The sequence below is a fragment of the Sebastes fasciatus genome, chromosome 17 (assembly GCF_043250625.1).
Source record: "Sebastes fasciatus isolate fSebFas1 chromosome 17, fSebFas1.pri, whole genome shotgun sequence".
In the NCBI taxonomy this organism is placed as follows: Eukaryota; Metazoa; Chordata; class Actinopteri; order Perciformes; family Sebastidae; genus Sebastes; species Sebastes fasciatus.
Window position 1 is genome coordinate 17,126,785 of NC_133811.1, and position 22,583 is coordinate 17,149,367.

The 22,583-nt window shown below is 39.9% G+C and overlaps 2 protein-coding genes across 2 annotated transcripts; one reads left to right on the forward strand and one right to left on the reverse strand.

Moving 5' to 3' along the window:
* Positions 1-2,676: 2,676 nt before the first annotated feature.
* crtap (cartilage associated protein) lies at positions 2,677-9,031 on the reverse strand. Its single transcript, XM_074612389.1, has 7 exons — positions 8,435-9,031; positions 6,193-6,342; positions 5,022-5,193; positions 4,743-4,871; positions 4,522-4,667; positions 4,084-4,167; positions 2,677-3,577 (listed from the first exon to the last, which is right to left on the reverse strand). The coding sequence occupies exons 1-7, from the start codon at positions 8,894-8,896 to the stop codon at positions 3,500-3,502; spliced, it is 1,221 nt and encodes a 406-aa protein (XP_074468490.1). The 5' UTR covers positions 8,897-9,031; the 3' UTR covers positions 2,677-3,499.
* Positions 9,032-10,319: 1,288 nt separating this feature from the next.
* On the forward strand, positions 10,320-22,367 carry fkbp9 (FKBP prolyl isomerase 9). Its single transcript, XM_074612388.1, has 10 exons — positions 10,320-10,654; positions 12,510-12,655; positions 14,454-14,643; positions 14,732-14,877; positions 15,637-15,826; positions 16,917-17,062; positions 18,535-18,724; positions 20,380-20,525; positions 20,859-21,022; positions 21,146-22,367. The coding sequence occupies exons 1-10, from the start codon at positions 10,452-10,454 to the stop codon at positions 21,323-21,325; spliced, it is 1,701 nt and encodes a 566-aa protein (XP_074468489.1). The 5' UTR covers positions 10,320-10,451; the 3' UTR covers positions 21,326-22,367.
* The last annotated feature ends 216 nt before the right edge of the window (positions 22,368-22,583 follow it).

Genomic DNA, 22,583 nt, shown 5'->3' on the forward strand with positions numbered 1-22,583 from the left:
ACTGTATGAAGCGCAGACATATCCCCCGCTCGTCTGGTGGGAGAGGGTTAGGACAGAGAGCGCAGAGAGCTGCAGGAGGAGGCCTGTATTTTCAAATTCTGGTTTTTTGAATTCACTTGAATTGAATGCTGAAATGTTATTATGAAATTTTTGCCAAAAATATACTACCCACCCCAGCTTTAAAGGATTAGTAACAGTTATGCTGACGGTGTAGGGTGTTAAGTGAAAAATTAGATTACATTTCTAAATATTAAGTGGAGTTGAGGAAGCCTATGACTTTGGGTTAAAATGAGGGCTGGACCACATGCCCTATAATGTTTATCATGTTAATTTGTTACATTTAGCTCTATAATGATAAATATTTCTCAGTACACGAATGGATTTTACTTCCTTACTCATTTTCTGCTCTGTTTGTCCTGATAAAATACAATATGAGAAGTTATCTGAACTGGACCGGGGGAGGATTTGTTAATTTAACATTAATTTGACGCTATTCTCATTTTATATATTTGGGAATTCAAACAATTTGTGATATGAGGAATGTGTATAACTTTAAAGATTTGGTTTATTGTCCAGTCCTAATTCAAAAAAGGAAGGATTTTTTAACAGTGTACTGTAGCTCTGCATGATTCGGTGATATTCATTGTTGCTGTTTCCATACTGTGCCAAATACTTGAGAGCAAAGGTCAAATGTTAAAGTAGAAAAGCAAATAAAAAGGTGCAAATGTAAATAAATTCAAATAGCCATAAAAGGGTTTGAACTTAGATATTAAAGTTTGTAATTCTGGTGATGTATCAAGACTACAGAAAAGTATTATATGGCAATAACTTAAATAGAAAGTGGGTGACAGATTGTAGACACAGAACTTAATGGTGTCGTCATGAATCATCATTTAATTTTTCCACACATCTAGTGTTCTCAGCCGATTTCTAAAAAGTTATTTAGTAACAGATTTAGTTATAAATTATGGATTTTAATGGGTTAAATGAATAACAGATATTATTGATATTTCACCAATCTTTTTCATATCCATATTGTGATGTCTGAGACTGAATTTCCTAATGTGGCGAGGAGAATAAAGTACCTGTTTTCTACGTGTTTCTGTAAATATGAATCTCTAACTGTAATAACTCGCTATAACTCAGCATTACTGATGTGGGAAATAAATTTTACTTGTGTTTTTATGACAAAAGGGAGTCAAGCACAGTTGACATTAGTCATTATCTCTTCATATATTGCACAGGATCATCTCCACTTCACTCAAAATCTACTCTTAGATAAAGCTGTTTAAACGCAAGTACTCGCAATAACATCAATTGTAGATTATTGAGGACACATAAGGTTTGCCACATGATCCATTATCATCAAGAAGGGTAATATACTGAGATTTAATTTGGGAGTTATGTGCAAAATGATGACAAATTTGAAAGAAAGCAAAGGATTTTCTTCTCATTCACATGATGCTAATATTTCTTCTTCATCTCAAACAGCGTGATGTGTGTGATGTCAGGATGAAACGTGTATATGTGTTCTCTAAGTCACAATAAACTCCTAAACATGTGGTTTTACCTCTTGATATCTGTTTCTATTTTTGCATGGTCCATTGTTTACCATTTACTGTGTACGTGTGTGAAAGTGACCAACTTGTCATATTAAGGTGTGACTTTGACCTTTGACCTTGACTCCTGACTATCAGCCTTTTATCTTAACTTTTATCCAAGTCCCTAGTTTTTGATGTCTTTCAGAAATGTTTCAAAAAGAATAATATTTATAGAGAAGAGGGCCGATGAAAGGCGAGGAAGAAGAAGCGGTGATAAAGGAGACAGGTAAATACGGGCGGGAGAGGAATGAGAAGGCAGAGACAGAGAGAGATACAGTAATACAGCGAGAATGTTCCCCTGTGGGTTTTTAACATCACTGTGTGACAAACTGCACAGAGACTCAATGTTCAAACATTATTAAACAACTCAGTGTTTTCTCTGGATGTCTCTGAGCTCAGCACAAGACCCTCGCAAACATCCTGCTGTATCGGGGCTCCAGTCATAAAGCAATGGACTAATAATTTACGTCATTTTTCAAGCAAAAATACAAAAAATTCCCTCGTTCAATCTTCTCAGTTGTGATGATTTGCTGCTTTTGTCTTTTGTGATAGTAAATTGATCATTTTTGTGTCTGACATAAACAGCATGAAGACATAAACTTGGCTTTAAGAAAATGTGACAAGTATATTTCACTATTTACTGATATTTTACAGACCAAATCAATTGCAAAATTTTAGCTGGTGCCCCTTGCAATAAGCCAATTCCACCACCAATCATTGTGTTCATGCATCGGGGTGATGCTGCAGGAATCACAGAAAATAGGGCCTATTTGATAGGCTATGTATTAAGTTGTTGTGGGCTTTTTTGTAATATTTCATTCAGTCATGAAATAGTATTAGTTAAAAATAGTAAAAGTTATACATTTTTAATTTTTTTTTTCTTCCCTCATGTGACATGCCCCTGTGGATGGATGGATACCGCCTATACCTAGGGCGGGGTCTGGACCAGACGATTAACATATTAACTAAAAAAATGTCAGTAATGTCAGTTAAAGCCCTACGGGTGTTATTCATAACCGGCTCACATCCCCAAAACCAGCACCTGTTGTATTAAAACACTGTAATGAGAAAGACCTGATGTTTGGCAAGTTTTATTATCACTTCATTGTAAAATTGACCTTTTTTTGACAGAGACATACATGATTCATAGTGGAGGAACGAATCCATAGATCATTGAGTAAGAATATTTCTATCTCTATTATAATCATAATCTTTAAAGGTCCAGTGTGTAGGATTTGGCGGCATCTGCAACCACCTGAGTACCCCTCTGCTCACTCCTCCCTTTCCAAGAGTGCAGTAACCTGAGTGGCTGAGTGCAAAACCGTAGTAACGCCATTCACCTGTCTCGGAGGCCATCCTTACCATAATGACACTACTTTAGGAGCAAGGGAAGTCAGACGGCGGCTGGCGGTACCACTATTTTGCACTCTGCGGCTCACGTTACTACAGTTTCCCAAGCTTGTCAGAGAACTACGGTGGCCTTCAGTTAACGTAAAAACGTGAAAGTCTCTCTCTAGAGCCAGTGTTTAGTTTGTCCGTTCTGGGCTACTGTAGAAACATGGTGGAGCAACATGGCGGACTGTGTGAAGAGGATCCACTCCCTATGTAGATATGAAGGGCTCATTCTAAGCTAACGATTCTTAGTTTCAAGTGGTTATACACTAATGAAATCATACAGTAGTTAAGAATATTATATTCCATTTCTGCTAAGATCCCTCAAAATGCTACACACTGTTCCTTTAAATCATGCAGCCACTGTGCTGTATGTCCATACCACTCAGCTGGAAGTTTAGTGCACAAAATAAGAAATTATAAAATATTCAGAATGTGGATCTGCAGGTTAAAACACTCTTGCAAAACCCAATAAATATAAACTGGGGAGTGTTCTGTTGTGTGTTTCAGGGTTTCTGCGGAGTTTCCAATTTGGGTAATTCATCATCGTCCAGGAACTCATCTATAAATTCCACCACCTCCCCCTGCACACACACACACGGAAAAGAAAAAACAGAAACAACTCAGGAGGGTCTGTTTGAAGTGCAGAAATCCTCCCACTCTCAGTTCTATCTGTGATTCCTCATACCTGGCGTTACTAAAGAGATAACAGTCAAGGACTGAATGGTGTTTACCACATACAGCATGTAATCCTGGTTTATGTCGGGTGTCCTTGTGCTGCATCATAATAACTCAAATAAATGCCAGTGTCATGCCGCCACCCCATGGCCGTCTGCCATAGTGCAGCATGGTAAACACAGGGCCCACATTGTACTGCAGGGTGTCATGTGACCAGACTGAATCTAGGGTTTTTCCATAAGTTACACAAGGACAGGGCCTGATCCAAACTCTAAGTGATTTCATGGGAATCATGCATGTCTATTTTTAAGGGTATACCACAGCTTGTGTTCCTTTCACTGAAGATATCCTCCTGGCTAGAAGCATCCTGTGATGCACTACCACAGAAAAATCTGTAAACACAGGCACGTACCTCGTCGTCGCTCACCAGGCGCTGTCTGGAGAACTCCAACATCTGTAGCTGCATGGTGGTCTGATTGTAGTACCGCAGTGCCTCCTGGAGCACACACAGAGGAGCACAGCAGGTAAAATGTGTGTTATAGTGAAGCAAAGACACAAAACAGAGAGAGAAGGCAGAGTGCAAGAAGTGCTCTACAGGGAACCTTAAATGAAATACACTTATTTGCTTTATTGCAGAGTTACATTCAAAGATTGATACCACTCTCACTTCTGTCCATTAAATATAAAGCAGCCGGCCCCGATTCGACTGTAATCGGTCACTATAAGCACCATAGATGTGGGTCATTAAGGGCCTAACGCGTTGTAAAACTGAATGAAACGTTATGTTCTGAACACAAACAACAGGACAGGAACTGGGTGCATAAGTTTTGTAGTTGTTAATGTTTCTCACTGATCTGGGGACGAAGTCCTCTTCTGTCAGGGCCCACTGGTTTTTGTGGAACTGGTAATAGGCCAAGTTATTCTTCATGACTTCATCTTTGGAGTCAAAGAGCACATAGCTGGCTGCACACGGTACCGCATTCTTCAGGTCATTCACTGAAAACACAATATTACAGAACTCAATCCAGGGAATTCACTTTACAAAAGTCATAACACAGGACAATAACTCACATTTGTAATAGGCAAACTGCAGGTAGTGGTACATGGTGGCCACAAAATTGTCAACGACGAAACCGCCTACGACAGGCGTCAGGTCTTTTTCACACCTCACTTTCCTGACAAGGACCTCTATGTAGTGATCTGTAGAGGAGAGATTCAAAATAATATGATGAAACAACAATAAAGTGAGCCAATGACAAAAACAGACGGCAAATGCAAAAGGGGATATTTAACAGAAGAGAGATGCAGTGATAGATGGACAGGGCAGGAGGAACAGAGAGATGAACTGACCAGCTATGGAAGGGTAGAAATCTTTGAAATCTTTGACGTCCCTGGGGCCCTCAGACGCCGCCAGACACTCGTCGTAGACCTTGAAAAAGTCCCGTAGAGACAGCTCCATGTCTGACACCGAGGTACGGAAGTTTTCTCCATTATACGCCCGTACTGCACGCACAAACAGAGTCTGCAATAATACACACGCACAGAAAATAATGTTCATTTTGGGCATAATTGCATCAATGAAGCATGACGGACTGCAGTTTGATTTTGTTTGATTGTAGTTTGTTTTTTTATAAGTTTTTTTATTATTATTTTCAGCAGTTTTGTTTGCTTGTTTTTCTTCTTTTAATTTTCTTTTCTCTTTTTTTGATTTTTTTTATGTTATTTGTCTTGAACATGTTTTTATTGTGTTTCTTTAAAATGTGTTATATGTATTGTTATATGTTATGTTTTCGTTGTGTGTGGACCCCAGGAAGAGTAGCTGCTACCCTGGTGGCAGCTAATGGGGATCCCAATAAAGAATAAGAATAAGAAGCATTCCACAATGTTAAAAATCACTTCCTTATTAAAACCAATTATATTTCTAATGTTACGATGACATTAAATTATCTGTATCATTATTATTATAAAAAATGAAATGATACATATTGATTTAGATTTAGACAAAACCCCAAATGATTTAATTAATTTCATAGTTAAAGGGTAACATTTCGGGGGATCTATTAGCAGAAATGGGATATAATATTCATAACTATGTTCTCATTAGTGTGTAATCACCTGAAACTAAGAATCATTGTGTTTTCGTTAGAATGAGTCCTTCATATCTACATAGGGAGCGGGTCCTCTTCACGGAGTCCGCCATGTTGCTCCACCATGTTTCTACAGTAGCACACACCACTAGATGCCGCCACATCCTACACACTGTAGCTTTAACAACTGTAACAAGATCAGGTCTATTTGTCATTCCTGTTGGGGCCACTGCAACCCTGTCAAGGACCACTGAAGGTCCCCAGGCCCCATTTTGGGAACCACTGGTGTCTATGAATGAATCTCCCCATGATGTGGCCAGCGTTTTTTGTGTGTGTGTGTGTGTGTGTGTGTTCACAAAGACATGTGGGTATGGGTGTGACTCTTGCACGCAGCCTTTCATGTTTACTGCGTGTGTGTGTGTGTGTGCGTGTACCTCGTAGGATTTGGTCTCCAGGTCTTTGAGGTATTCGTCGGCTCCAGGCAGACTCTTGTAGTAGGCCATGTTCCTCTGCATCATCTCATCGTCTGGGTGCTTCAGCAGGAAGGTGTGGGCAGCAGACACCGCCTTGGCCAGGTTGTCAGACTGGCAGAAACAACACAAACACACATTGTACAACAGCTTTGTTATGTTGTGCTCATCAGTAGAGGAAATAATACAAATGCTAACACGACACTGTGGTACAAAAAATATTCAGTAATAAATCACCAATAAATAATGAACATGCTGAATAACTCTGAATCGAGGATAGGGCTGTCTATTCAAATATGTGTTAAGGGAGGTGGAGGCTGTAACCATCTAAGAGGTGCTGAATTATTTACACGATATTATCATATGTGTATTATTAATATGATATTAGGGTTGCAACTAATGATTATTTTCATTGTCAATTAATCTGTTGATTATTTTCTTGATCAATCGATTAGTTGTTTGGTCTATAAAATGTCAGAAAATGGCGAAAAATGTCAATCAGTGTTTCCTTAAGCCCAAGATGACATCCTCAAATGTCTTGTTTTGTCCACAGCTCAAATATATTTAGTTTACTGTCATAGAGGAGTAAAGAAACCAGAAAAAATTCACATTTAAGAAGCTGCAATCAGAGAATTTTGACTTTTTTTCTCCTTAAAAATTACTTAAACCAATTAATTGATTATCAAAATAGTTAGCGAATCGTTTAACAACTAATTGATTAATTTTTAATATATATAATACTAAAAATATTTTGGGTGGAATAGCACTTTAGGTTTAGATCTTACAGTAGATGCATGTAACATTAGAGTCGTATCCCACCAAAAACACCAACACAACGATCATTTAAAAAGAAGTGTAGAACTTTTTATCACATAGATAAATCATCAAATGTTTGGAAAGGGGGATTCAATTATGTAATTTGCTGAAGATGGCATTGTAACAAAGATGTATTATGAATTAATTTCAGTATTATACTATAATCGATTAATCGCTGCAGCTCTACATATCAATATTTCATTTTTTAAATATCACGGTTATCGCCAATACCGGTATATCGCGACAAATCGTAGATCATTATAAATTAATGTTGTTTTGGTCAATTACCAGGTCAAATCAACTCATTTAAAATATTCAGGTTTTTTCCTTTTAATGTGCACACATCTGTATGTTGTATGTGCAAATTAGGCAATCACAACTAAGCCTTATAATGTAATCATAATTCCAACCTTTGACTCTAAATAAACTGTGATTCATAAGTTCCTTTGTAGAGGTGATAACCAGTAAAATGCCCTTAAGTGTCTTTATTAATGTTTCTTTTACTTGTTAAAGGGACTCTTTGTAACTTTTTACACGTATAAATCTACCGGGTCGGGATCCCATGCGCGCTCGCGCTCGCATATGTGCGCTCGCGCTCGCATATGTGCGCTCGCATATGCGCGCTTGCATAACTGCTGCAGCTCCTCCAGACCAGCAGAGGTTTTCCGTGTCTTGTGAAGTGACGGGGCTCCGCAGAGAGAAACGTTATCGTCTCCGACCGGGTGCCGGAGGGAGAAACCGGCACCCGGTCGGAGACGATAACGTTTCTTTTCCTGCTTCAGCCCCGCTGCTTCAGCGGAAAAGCCAACACTAGGATCAGCATTGATTCATGGAGAGACCTTCGTCTGGTCAGCTAACATTACTGCCAAGCAGGTGAAATATAGAGTGATATTGTGGTTTTAGCTGACGTGTGTCGCCTCACTGTTTTGAGCGATGCTCGTTCATGTCTATTTAGAGCGAGAAAGCGCGAGCCCGACGCTGGCTTTCGTTGACTTAGCGGCCACAGGTGTCGCTGTTAACAAGCATTTCTTAAAGTTACAAACAGTCCCTTTAAATAAAAATAATACAAAAAAATAAATAAACTGTGATTCATAAGTTCCTTTGTAGAGGTGATGACAAGTAAAGTAAAATGCCCTTAAGTGTCTTTATTAATGTTTCTTTTACTTCTGAATAGGAAGGACGAGAAAAAACAAGCACAGACAGGTAAAAAGTTCAGGACCTCCCCTCCTTGCAGAACCCCTAGAGAGCTGTGCATCCGTGGCACGTAGGTGACGTCAGAACGCATTTCAGGAAAGAATATAGTGTGGATGCACTGAAAACCATCACCTCAGGCTATATTGATTATCATCATAAGATATTCCAAGGTGCACACACATTTAACATTGCTTACTTTGAAGTAGGCGAACTGCAGGTACTTGTAGGGCTCCCTCCTCTCAAACTCGTCTATGGTGTCCCTGCTGGGCATGGTCTGCCTGAAGGCTGGCAGCCCCTGTTTGCATCTCTTCAGACACTGAGCTCTCTTCATCACGTTACCAAACGCACGCAGCTCTGGGAACTCCTCGAACTTCTGCTCGTCGTCCAGCCGGACGGAGCTGCAGTTGAGGTTGCAGAAGGCCTCGCTGTCTCTCAGCAGCCGGTAGAGCCGCAGAGACACCTCCATGTACTCCACCGTCTCCTTCCACTTCTCCCCGGTGTACTGGTCCAACGCGTACTTGTACGCGGACTCCAGAGGCATCAGCTCGTGTCTGGGGAAACTCCTGAAGCTGTATTTCTCATACTGAGAGTGAGCCACGGAGAAGAAAAACGAGATTAAAAACGCAGAGAAGAGTTGTGAAGAAGTGGAGGGTGCCATTTTTGAAGTTTGGTTTGGAGTGGGTCTCTACTAGGACCGCCTCAAGTTGCACCACGTATCCGGACAAAGCCTTCCCACCTCCGGGCTCCAGCTCCAGCTCCAGCGTGGTGGGGGCTGCTGGAGCTGGAGCTGCTCCTCCCACTAAATCACACTATAAATCACTGCATGATGTTCTGTCTTGTTGCAGAACAAGTAAAAACCTGACTTCACATCTTATCTGAGGGAGACATTCTACTTTTTAGACAAGGGACAAGATCATTTAACTTTTTTTTTTTATTATTTGAGGGAGAAAATCTACTTTTTAGACAAGGGACAAGATAATTTAACTTTTTTTTTATTATTTCAGGACTGAACCAGAACATATTATCCATGTTGTTTAAAGTTTAAACCTTCTTATCTGAGGGAGAAATTCTACTTTTTAGACAAGGGACAAGATAATTTAACTTTTTTTTATTTTTTTTATTTCAGGACTGAACCAGAACATATTATCCATGTTGTTTAAAGTTTAAACCTCTCCGTCACTAATTAAACCCCTGGTGAGAGAGTCCCTCCCACTGCCACGTAGAGACATTCCTACAGGCTCTGCACCCCCCCCCCCCCCCTCTGAAGGCCCTGAACCCCTCCAACTACAACAGCATCAATGCATAACACCATCTGAGGGAAAAAAACGTTGTGTTCTGCTAATTATAACAATTTGACTTGTTAATCCAGAGGAATATCCAGATGTGTACATTAATCCAAAGGCGTATCCAGATGTGTGCATTATTCACATTTAAATGTCTCCAGAGAGAGGAGGGGGGATGTGTGAGGTGCAGCTGTGTGCAGCTATTTTGTATATTGTATATTGGTAGAAATTAAAAAAAATTATTCTTATTTTATTCTAACGTTTTTATCTATTATTTTGTTATTATACTGTTTAACTTGCACCAACAAAACCAAAGCAAATTCCTAGTGTATACCTCTTACACCTGGCAATAAAACAAGATTCTGATTCCGATTCTGATTCTGATTCTAATTCTAATTCTGGTTCTGATTCTGGTTCTGATTCTGATCTGAGTGGAGACCCCTAACGTTACCACGTTGACACATATCCGAGGCTGCACTGCGCAAGAGCAATACGTGGTGCCCAAAAACTATCCCATTCAATCCCAAAGTGCTGTCAAGTCAGCTGCAAAGAGGCAGGATGTGACAGGAAATGTGGAGCACAATTGCAAAATAAAAGCACATTTAAACTCTCTAAGCTTTGATTGCATGTGTTTGTGTCTCATGCAGACTTATTATTATATATATTACAGCTTTTTAAGTTGTGCTTTATTGATAAAACATGGTATTTAAGTCATCAATAAGTCATTTGTCTTTAAAGTTCAACCGGAAAGTGTGCAGTTTTTCATGTGGCTTGACACGTGATGGTTCCAGAGGCAGGACTTCTATATCCAAGTCAGAGTCGAGGAAACCGGATCACCGGGGCAGCAGCAGGGAGGCAGCTCACACATAGTCTTTCCACATACCCAACTCTTCACCTCCATCGTGTCCAGAGTGTTTATCGGTAGTGAAGATGATCCAGGTTGTGCAGGTGATGCTGTTTCTGTCGGTTCTGGTGGCGTTCGCCGCCTGCGACGCTCCTCCGGTCCCGTTAGACGACATCCTCATTGAGAAAACTTTCGTGCCGGAGGAGTGTGTGCGCGCAGTCAAAGTGGGGGATTATGTCAGGTATCACTACAACGGTGTGTTCCCGGACGGCAAGAAGTTCGACTCGAGGTGAGTATGTCACTGCACAATGTTGTATTGTCGTGTTGCTGTATTTATTCTCACTTTTATTAGTCTTACCGTGCAGAGAACAGCGAACAGCGTGCGCGATGCGTAAAAGTGCGCGTTGAGTGGTTCGCCCCTCTGAGCCACGCAGGCAGCCAGGAGCTCTGGATACATGTATGCTTCATCTAAGGGCTCCTTTTCATATCCAAAGGGATTACACAGAAGGCCTCAATTTTTAGCAGTTTTGTCCCACTAGATTAAAACTAGATTAACACTGGATTCACTGAAACCTGAGGACCAATTCCTTATTTATGGTTAAATGTTGAACCTGCTTCCAGGACCTCTGAAGGTCTCTGCACTCCACTTTGGGAACAACCGACCTTGTCAGTAGTAGTAGTAACAGTGTACCACGCAAAGTGGTCCACTACCCAGGGCCCCCTAGACCCCCAAGGGTCCCAAAAGCCCCATTCATTTCATTAAAGCTGCAGAAAATGGAGCAAATATGATTATAAAACGTTATTTAAACTTTCAATTTCAATTCAATCTATTTTAATATAGCGTCAAATCATAACTGAAGTTATCTCGAGACGTTTTATATATACAGCAGGTCTTAGACCGTACACCATAGTTTAGAGACACAACAAGATCCACCAAGCACGCTGTGGGCAGGAAAAACTCCCCGTATCCTGACAGTAGTGCATGAGACAGGTAATCTGAAAAAAATCATGTGCCTCTGTGTCCTCATGTGTCCTCCAGTGCCCTCCGGTGCTCCTAATGGCATCTGCATGATCTCACAGACCGGAGTAAAACAACCAATCAGAGCCGAGCTGGAGCCTTGCCATCTCTGAGCAGCTGTCAATCACTCGCGAACTCCGATCAAACGGTCAAACTAGGCAGCGCTGATCAAATATGAATCAATATTCTGTTACTGTAATGCCTATTTCTCACCTCAAATGTTTTCAGAAGCATCTTGTAGTGTACAGTTTAGCTGTAAAATGAGAAAGTTTGTGACCCGGCAGCCATGATGAGATAAATTGAGAAAATACCAAGCACCGCCCACCAGCCGGAGCACAGCCAATAGGAACGCTCTCTCTCTGAAATGACCTGTGATTGGCCAAAGGTACAGGGGATCTTTAGGGGGAGATAGCAGGTCAATAGTAGATGTCACATAGAAGTGGTGTACATCATCTGAAAGCTGGGAACCTGAAGATTAATTTGAGAGTCTGTGTGTCAAGTGTTTCTAGTCATTAATAAGAATAATAAATAAATTGTAAAAGTGTATAAGGGTTTATAATAGTACGATGGAAGTATACGATGGCCATCCCCATGCTCTATTATGTCTCATAAGTTTTTGCAGCAATTTTTGAGTTGATACCATTTGTTACACAGATTTGGTGCTAAATTTAACCATTTTTTTACCACTCGAGAATTGATAAAAATTATCAATAATTCCTCTAAAATACCACATTAAGACACCAAGACCTTGAGGAACACCATAGAAAAAGCCATGCTGTGATTTGATATCAAAAACCTTTGACATTTGGAGATTTCCGCAAGAATTTCATTTTTTGGTGATTGGATGGTGAGCACTTTGGTTCTGGAAACTGCTCAGAAACCCCCTTATTGTCAATCAAGCTAAGAAAGCCAACCATCCTCTGAATGCCCTAGGTCACTAGTTTGTAGATATAAAGTTTCATGAGGCTGTAATTATCCTAGAGGTCACCACAGGTCATTTTATGCAGTGAGCTCAAGTTTAAATTTTTTTTTTATATGAGTAAGTTTGCAGCAAGTCACCGAATCAATGTAATGCAGTCATTCATGTCCTCACAGGTATATAAAATAATGTGTTTCTGTGTTTCAGTTATGACCGTGGCAGCACCTACAATGTGTTTGTTGGAAAGAAGCAGCTGATCGCAGGGATGGACAAAGCTCTGGTGGGGATGTGCATAAACCAGAGAAGCCTGGTCAAGATCCCACCTCACCTCGCGTACGGCAAACAGGGATACGGTGTGTTTTTAAACTTCCAGTCACGTTAGCACATCCCTGTCCTGCCTGGTTGCTCCGAATTCAGGCAGGACAGAATATGTTTGAGGACAGGCCAGTGTTTATTCGTCTGGGGAGTTATTATAAATATACACAGATGAGTGAGCCCACAGCTGGCACTGCTCAGTGCTCACCATAACAATGAGAGAATTTGGTTGGCAGGAGCATATAGGGGCTGAAACTTTGAGAGAAAGTACCATATTGTGTTGTACTAGAGTCAGCTGAAGCAGAGAGGAAGTGGGCTGCTCCAAAGCGTCCATGTTGAATGATGTCAGGGACGTCACAAACCAGGAAGCAGGTCAGAGGAAGCTGCTGGATGCAGATGTTAGAGCATCAGGCAGATCAACTTTATAGATCTGCATATAAACATTAATAAACCTGGGCCACTGTGCACCGTAGAGTGTTTGCGCTAGAAAATGTTGCATGTGATTGCAGCGACGAGAAGAAAAATGTAGAGGCTGTGTTTACATGTAGAGACCGGTGCATCAATGTATGTATGTATTTGTGTGTGTATGAAATAGTTACGTAATGGGAGAGATAGGGGGGCATGTGTAGACACGTAAGACCTGAGGATGTGTCCTCTACAACAAGTCTGTATCAGAGGGAACATCAGAGAGAGAGAGGAGGAAATAGAGAGAGGTAGAGAGAGATTTAAACCGGAAAGAGGCCTGCCAGCTCATTAGTAGTAAAGATTGAATGGCCACCCACACAGTTCTTGCACCCTTCCTCACTTTGTCTCCTGTGTGCTTGTTGAGCCACTAAAGGCTCACAAGGCACGAACTCATGCTCATGTTTGCAAACAGCTGGTTGAGATGTTGCACTCACCAAAATACATTTTGGTGAGTGGACAGACTGACAAGTCATTGCTGTTCAGGACACGGCTATAGCCAGCACTCTGGACACATCTGGAGGGTTTAATAATATGAGGAGGAGCTGACTTTGTACGATTACCCACTTATTACTAGGGCTGCATCTAATGACTGTATTCCTAATCGATTTATTTGCAGATGACATTTTCGATTTGATTGACTATAGAAAAAGTATAAAACATCAGAAAACAGTGAAAAATGCACGTCACAATTTTAGAGAATCCCAGACTAAAGTCGCCACACATCTTGTTTTTATCCAAGCTCAATGATATTCAGTTTACTATAATGTTAAGAGAAGGAAAAGCAGCAATTCATCACATTTGATAAGATCAAACTATTTCGGTGATTAATTGATTATAAAAATACTTGCAGATTAATTTTCTGTGATCGACTAATCAATTAATTGAACGATCTGTGCAGCTCTGATGATTATATACACATGTTAGGTTTTTCAAGGCTAATTCTGAAGTTTTTTTAGACCCGTGGTTCTCAACCAGGGGACGTTGAGGGAGCTCCAGAAAAATGCGGAATAGTTAATTTTCACAATTTAATTCACTACATTACTGAGCCCAATGCGAGTACGAGTAATAAGAGGGACTATTCTGATCATAGGTTCACTTCCTCCACAGGTCGGTATTAATAAAGTTATATCTTATCTCTCTTATAATTAATTTGGTCATGGGTTTCATACACGTTCTGTGTAATAAAACAGCTTAAAAGCAAAGATCCTATCCGACGGGAGACCCTGGGACAAAATCGTATTAAATGGGGATCTAGACTATCTTAAAAACAAATCACTGTCTTGTCATACCCAATACTATGAACATTTAAAGCCTTTATTAGGTTAAGACATACAGTATCAAAGTTATGACTTACTTTTCTCTCCTCCTCAGGTGACATCATCCCTGCCGACTCCATCCTCCATTTTGACGTCCTGCTGCTCGACGTGTGGAACCCGGAGGACGGCGTCCAGTCCAAAACCTACCACACACCTTCCACATGCTCCAGAAAGGTGGAGGTGTCTGACTACATCCGCTACCACTACAATGGCACCCTGTTGGACGGGACGCTCTTTGATTCCAGGTTTGTTCTGTATAATAATTCACACATCACACAAAAACGCAATATATACAGTATATATGTAACCTCTCTCCTCCACCCTTCGCTGTAGCCACACCCGTATGCGTACCTACGACACTTACGTTGGGATCGGGTGGCTGATCGCCGGTATGGATCAGGGCCTTCTGGGAATGTGTGTTGGAGAGAGACGCATCATCACTATGCCACCATCACTTGGATATGGAGAGAACGGAGACGGTGAGTGTCAACAATTTCTTTCTGAGTCATGATTACATTCCTGTGAGTGAATAACAAGAGATTGATGGAGAGCAACAGGTGCTGTAGTTGCACACTTGGAGCTTAAGGTGGCAGTACATTACACACATATGCTGTAAAACTACACATCTCATGTGGTTTTACCCTCTCAGTCTTGTCAGTGATGGAGAATGTAGACTCCTTCTGTTCCCAAACCACAGCGCTGACCAATTTCATTGCAAAACTGAGACTTTTTACATCTTCTTACCTTAGAAACTTTGACAAATATAGTTTTCATGACTAATTTTGTCTTAATTTTCAAATACACTTTCATTTTTCTAAATTGAGTGACAGGTAGTATAATTCCTTAAAGGAGCAGTGTGTGGGATTTAGTTGGATCTATTGGCAGAAATGTAATATAATATGTATAATAATATAAAGAAGTAAGATATAATCACATCGTAAGTACAAAATTTAACAGACTTTTAAATTAGGCTTTCCTTTTAATTCTGCCAGATATTTAAAAAATAACAATACACAAATAAACAATAAAAATAAACTTTTAGAAGGTTCCCATACTGTCATGTTTACATCACATTTTCATTATTTGTACCGAAAGTTCATACTAGCCCTTGCGGTATATTAATAAAACAATTTTAACTCCACTCACTACTTGCTAATGATGAAAGATATTTCTGTAGTTCCTCAACCCTGCCTCCCTTCTTGTCTTCAACCTTTCTTCTTCTTCTTCTCTCTCTCCAGGCAGCGACATCCCAGGACAGGCGTCTCTGGTATTTGACGTCATTCTCCTGGACCTCCACAACCCCAGAGACGGGATCACAGTGACCAATCAGATGGTGCCCGTGCCCTGCGAGAGGAAGTCCGTCACTGGAGACTTTGTGCGTTACCACTACAACGGCAGCCTCCTTGATGGAACATTTTTTGATTCCAGGTATGTGTTTAGTATTCATCATGTTAACCACACAGACAGGCTCATAGTAAATCTATAAATGGAAATGAATGTTTATTGTCTGTTGTTCCTCAAGTGGCCTCAGGGTGGCAGCATCTCTCTGTGCACTGAAGCCATATTGGGAGATGAATCAAATTTAAAAACCACAACTAGAACTTCCTGTTTTCAGTACATAATACTGCATCCTCTGAATAGTTTTGCCCTGTCTCTTCTTGTGCTGCTACTCACAACAGAGGATTAACTCATGTGTGGTAACTATTTGGGAAAGATTGGTCAACTGTGTCTTTATATCCTAAAAGTCTAAAAAAGTCTCAAATTAAACTATACAAATCATGTATATCATTGTATATATATTATATATGCCAACTAAAGAAAGAATACACAACAGTACTATGTACTGTACAATATATCTCAATTAAATTAAGGATTCTAGGCTGCAATATACAGAGTGTTTACAATACATGTAGAAAACAAATATCACAAAAGTGCTGCAAATGTTTTTTTAATTTTTTTTATTCCTGATTTATAAAATCTCTGCGAGGTTGACAGAATATTTAAACGTATGGTTCACTTTTTGAAGAACTTTCTCATCATTACAGCCTTCTTAGCCTTGTTGGTCAGGCCCTGTAGCCTCTCTTGTTATTGTTAAGAAATTCTTTTGCACACTCTGTACAGATGTCAAGGACTCATGAAAGCTACTCTGTTAACTTTCTGCCTCACACATATTCTGTCTCAGGAATTTGAAGTTCGTCATATTCTAAAATGCCTCCATACTGTATGTTTGTATCAGCAAAAATCACAAATGCATCCTCCAAAACAAAGTGCTGGTGGTAACTCGAGCACCGAGGTTTTGGGGGTGAGATTTTCTGTGAACCTGCTGCAACTTTTGTGTCCTATAGTCTTTCAGGTGTTATTCAGTTGCACTCTTCTGTTTGCTGCCTAAAACCCCAGTAGCCTATATGTGATTTAATGCCAAAAAAACTAACTGTATATTTAGTTCCCAGATTGACTGTGATTTATTTCTCCATGGAGCAGTGCAATAATACTTGTGTTAATATTTTCTGTTTCACAGCTACTCTCGTAATCGTACATATGACACCTATGTGGGTAAAGGCTACGTGATCGCTGGCATGGACGAGGGTCTGATTGGAGTCTGTGTCGGAGAGAGACGCACCGTCACCATCCCCCCGCATCTTGGCTATGGAGAGGAGGGCACAGGTGTGTGTGTGTGTGTGTGTGTAATGCTCAGATACCCTTACTACAGAACACTGTACGCATGGGTTGCCAACCATTTTTAAATGTTCTTGTTAATCAGTGTGTCATATCAACATTCAGGTTGTTGTTGTAATTTAATTATGACACTACATCAAAATTTAAATCTCCAATGGAGCTGTAATTTTATTCCATCCATGTTAGCAACATGCATTTTATATCAGGACATTGTAATTATAAATGAGAGCACTATACAAAAAGGCTGCCATCCTTATAAAAACAAGCACATCTGAGTTGAAATCTTAAACCCTACCAAACATCCTTCAGTCCTGTTCATCAGCAAAAAGTTAAATTCTGCAAAGAAGGTGATAAGTACTAGCCAATCAGAGGCAGAGTAGGGCGGGTCTTTGGAGAATGAATTTCCAATTAAATTACCGTGAATAACAGGCCGAGCAACTGCCAGTGGCTGTGAAAGAGGTCATTTGGCATACGGATAAGAGCAGTATTTCCAAAGAAACTGTCTTGCACACTTATTGCTAGTGTACCATCGGTTAAGCTACTGAAGGAACTGGCCTTCTACCTCCAAGAGGTCAAGGCCCAGTTACGTGTTGGTTAATCTTGTGTGACAAAGAGAATTTCCAAACAGATGAGTTAAAGCATAATGATTCAATTTATTCCGAACAATCAATGTTGCATAAGTAAAAATAAAAGAGTTTACAGATATCTGGATCCAATCAACGTGTCCCTGACAACATACAGTGCATGGGTCAGTTCGTGAAGTCTGAACCCCGAGCGATCCCTGATCCAGTCTATTCATGGTTTACACAATATTAATATTCATGAGATTATGACACGTGATATTTTTGCTGCATATCTTCTTCTTTGTTATCTCCTTCTCACTCCTTCCTCTTCTTGACCTTGCAAAAAGAACAGCACCTGCTACCTCCCTTTCCTCGCAATCACTCCATTCACAACAAATCCAACAGTCAGGTTATTGCAGGTCATTGTAAGCACTTTTGTACATAATAAATCCAACACTACTGCATGCCAATGGTGGCACCCGTGCCTAAGGTTATTTATCCCTGCTGTATGCCAAAACAAAAAGACACAAAAACTGTTTTTCTCCTGCAGGCCATCAGTCATATAATGTCAGTAACCCTTAAAACCAAACATCCCCTTTACCAGTAAATTCTATATTTCATAGTTTAAATACTCACTGTTCTTTAACATGTTAATATCCTAACTATCAATATTAGATATAGGCATCGCTGTAATACTGTCATAACCACCTACCTCTTATATGTAAAGCAACATGCTACACTATCATACTTATTCCAGCACCCTTTGCACTCTGCACCATTGGACTATTGTCTATTGTGTTAATAGATAGATAGATTGATAGATTGTTATTATACTCTTTTGTCTACAGCTGTTAACATTGGATTCTTTCTCTTTTTCCATTACCATGTCTCTCTCAGGCACTAAGATCCCTGGTTCAGCTGTGCTGGTGTTTGACATTCACATCATCGACTTCCACAACCCGTCAGATAACACCGTGGTCACCGTCACTCACAAGCCAGAAGAGTGTGTTAAGCAAACCAAGAAAGGAGACTTTGTCAAATATCACTACAACGCCTCTCTGATGGACGGCTCGTCCATCGACTCCACGTGAGTAAACTTCTGTGAGCCAGTTTAAGCAAAACATCTTAGAAAACTGAGAAACCTAGAAGGAGTTAAGAGTAGTTTAAAGGTGATAGCATTCAGCCACTAGATGTCGCATTCTTCCTCCTCCGTTCCATCGCATTTACTTCATAACAAGTCGTTGCCAGGCACTTAACGTCAATCTCAGCCATTTATGTTCTATTTATGTTATATCCACACTAACTGACAACCCAGAGATACCACATAATACCAAAGTCGTTTTACTATTGGGGATAAACAGAACTTTCATTTTGGACCTGCCAAATCTTTTTAAATGATTATTTTAAATCATAATATTTTTTTCAGGAAAAAACATATTTCTATTTGGCACCTTTCTAAAACCTCTGTAAATGTATTTTTTTCTTTTTAAAATATTTGTCCACTGTGAGAGAAAATACCATGTCCCTTGTGTAGAATGTGTGTACTCAGATAAATCTGAATACCCTGGGAAAGCACAGACTGTACTAGTTTAGATACATTACTTATCATCCTCGCCTCTGCACTCTGCTAAAACTAGCTAATCACAAGTAACTCTTTTTAACAAAAGACAATGCTTTCACTCAGAAGCAGGGTGGAAGGTGTGGGCTACAAGGGGGGGAAGGCTAAACCAAGATTATAAAGAATGATGTAGTGAGGTAGCTCTTGGTCTTTGTACACTGACTTGTCTGCTGTATGAACCCAAATGCATTTGCTTAATAAATGGTATTTGCTTCTTAACTGAATGACCAGAGACTGTTTATTAGATAATTTCTCCAACACCACATAAAAATGTTATTAATAAGACCTTCTCAGATCTCAGGTTAAGTGTTGACCGTCCTGTATTGGTAACCATCACTGTTTAGTGTCTTGTAGTCCTGCAGAGGATGAGAAGAGTTTTAAGAGGAAGATCTACTCTGTTGTAGTCTTTACTGCACATTGCACTTCCTCTGCAGTTGCACTCTATCTTGGTCTATTGATTTTTGTAAAAAAAATGTTCCCCTCATTAGTGCACCACGCAGTCCTGTCTGATTTGCATCAAAAGTTGAGTTGAGTTAGCTGTATTGCCATAAAAGTTGTTGGAAATTGTAGGAGCTTACAGACAGCACACCATTCAACACACAATACTAATAAAACCATCATAGAAATTAAAACAAATTAAAGAAAATCTGAGTTCTCCAGGGATGACGTATATTTATATAGACATATATGAAATATATACAATGGAATAATTGACATATTCCTTCAGAGAACACCAAGACAAATTTACCAATATATGAGATGTGGCAAACAAAAAACATTTTTTAAATACACAAAATATCATAAATATGAAAGATAAGCTAATCTTTCAAGAATGCCTTGAAAGTGTAGTTTCACCCTTCAAAACTGTTTAAGTTCCTGGATTGAAACCAAGCTTTGTATTCTCACCCACTGAAACACTTGATAAAATGCAGACATGCATTTCACATCATCCTGACTGTGAAAAAGAAAGAAAATCTTTACTTCTTACATTCTCACATTAGGAGTGAGTAAAGAATAAGTGTTAAAGGACACTGTAAGAAATATAATGTGCTTACTTAAGAATAACCACTAAAAATACAGTTACGTTGTATGTTTCTGTTTCATTCGGACTCGATTTGTTTCAGGTATAACTATGGAAAGACATACAACATCGTCCTGGGAGCTAACCAGGTCGTCCCGGGGATGGAGGAAGGCCTGATGGACATGTGTGTGGGGGAGAAAAGACACCTTGTTATTCCTCCTCATCTGGGCTATGGGGAGAGAGGAGTCAGTAAGTCACACACAACCACACATGCAGTAATAATAACGGAGAATATATGTGATGGTGGTCTGATGGATGAGGAGAAGCAGGTTCAGATTTTCCTGCGTGTGGCTATTAGCCAGGTGTCGTGTTTGGCCTAGAACCTTGGACTTGACATTAGATAATGCCTCATTTGCAGATTTAAACATAACATTTCAGAAAACTTGTAAAACAAAAATATTTGTTTTAATGTAAGTAATCAACTGGGAAAGTTTCATGGTGATATCTATTAGTTACAGATTTTTTTTTATGCTATTCACCTGTAGTGTCTTTCAAAATGTGTTTGTGTGTTTGTGTGTGTAGCTGATGAAGTCCCAGGGAGCGCTGTGCTGGTGTTTGACATCGAGCTGGTAGACTTCGAGGAAGGACTTCCTGAAGGCTACATGTTCATCTGGAACGAAGACGTGTCCACCGACCTCTTCACCGAGATGGACAAAGACAAGAACGAGCAAGTGGAGCCCTCTGAGGTACCTGATGATATAACCTGCTGTTCCTGTCACATCTGTAACATCTGAGACATTTTCTTCCTGTTTGCTCCAGTCCGTGTATCCTTAATTCAACCCTCTTCGACTCCTCCTGTGTTTCCACAGTTCACTGACTACATCATGCAGCAGGTGAACGACGGTAAAGGCCGCCTGGCTCCTGGCTTCGATCCTTATCGCATCATTGACAACATGTTCTCCAACCAGGACCGCGACGGAGACGGAAAGATCACAGAGGCGGAGTTCAAACTTAAAGCAGACGAAACCTCCACCCATGACGAGCTATGACGGGACTGAGTGTTAATCTCAGATTAAGGTGTAGGCTGAAGGGTCAGACAGCGGGGTGGAAAAACACATGTGGGTGGTAGTGTAGAAAACGAGGGGGTTGTATGTGTAAAGTAAGCGAGTGTGAAGCGAGAAATGTGATGAGAGATTTTGTGTTTTTTTAATTTGAAGATTTAGATGATGTTCAAAGGAAATTGAGAAGAAAGAGGGAGGATTTAGGAATTTCGAGGGCTAAATATTGGAAAGAAAACACCTCATTTGAGGTCTATGATGACAGTGAATGACTTTTTTTTACCTCCTCTCCCATCAAGTTCTTGTCTTGTGTTATGTGACATTTATTTTTTTATTTTGAAGGGTACAAAAGCACTCGTGTGTGAAAGAACAAACCAAGGCCTCACTCCATGATCTCTACATTCAACACTCCTTTGTGACTTTTATTGTTCTTAAACATGTTGTGGTTGTGCGTTGTTTTCTTTTCACTGTGTGCCAGCTTGTCTCTGAAATATCTGAGCGTCGGTCATCACTCACTGTAGTATACTGTGATGATGGAGGGAAGTTACGTTTGTTTCTGAGAGTTACAACTCATTTATTGATAAAAAAATAAGTGATAATTGTAAGTGAGAGGTTAAGTTAGGATAACATTTTATTTACATTGTTTACAGCTCACACCTTTCACTGTTTTACCCTTTAAATGTCAGGATGCCTTCTGTGTTTTCTGCTGTTAAAATCATCCAAAGGTCCCAAATCCTAATATGTTGTTGGGGCTTTGCAGTCTTTCAATCACTTTTGGTCAAGTTGTTCCATTGCTTGGTTTTTTTTTCTTCATCCAAACGTCAACACCGGGTTGCAATTTAAGACTTTGTGTGTGTGTGCGTGTGTGTGTGTGTGTGTGTGTGTGTGTGTATGTGTGTGAGAGAGATGGAAATGGAGAGAGAAGTGTGTGTGATTGTTGTTTTTGTTTTACTTTTTCATTCAGGAGAATACTGAGGCTAGATGGTGACAATGTCAACACAAAGTTTAATATGATTAAATGACCTGACCTAAATACACGTCTAGATTGTGTCTCTGTTTGCTTTAGACACTTTTTTAACTTTACTTTTATTGCATCAACTTAACTACTCCACTGATTTACCATTAAACTCCTGTACCGTTGTCATAAAGACTCACAACGGACAGTCTTTTTAAAAAAAGATTAAAATGTTGCACTTTTTAGTTTATAAAAGTATCTTTTTAAGTATATTTTAAATGTAAGAGTAGTAAA

What these genes read in the sequence shown, in the direction of transcription:
- crtap (XM_074612389.1), bottom strand. Translation starts at nt 8,896, where the DNA reads ATGGCACCCTCCACTTCTTCACAACTCTTCTCTGCGTTTTTAATCTCG. An exon ending in TGCAGTTCGCCTACTTCAAA is followed by an intron (nt 6,343 to 8,434) that starts GTAAGCAATGTT and finishes TGTTTCTGCCAG; the next exon opens with TCTGACAACCTGGCCAAGGC. An exon ending in TGGAGACCAAATCCTACGAG is followed by an intron (nt 5,194 to 6,192) that starts GTACACGCACAC and finishes GTATTATTGCAG; the next exon opens with ACTCTGTTTGTGCGTGCAGT.
- fkbp9 (XM_074612388.1), top strand. Translation starts at nt 10,452, where the DNA reads ATGATCCAGGTTGTGCAGGTGATGCTGTTTCTGTCGGTTCTGGTGGCG. An exon ending in GGCAAGAAGTTCGACTCGAG is followed by an intron (nt 10,655 to 12,509) that starts GTGAGTATGTCA and finishes TCTGTGTTTCAG; the next exon opens with TTATGACCGTGGCAGCACCT. An exon ending in GTACGGCAAACAGGGATACG is followed by an intron (nt 12,656 to 14,453) that starts GTGTGTTTTTAA and finishes TCTCCTCCTCAG; the next exon opens with GTGACATCATCCCTGCCGAC.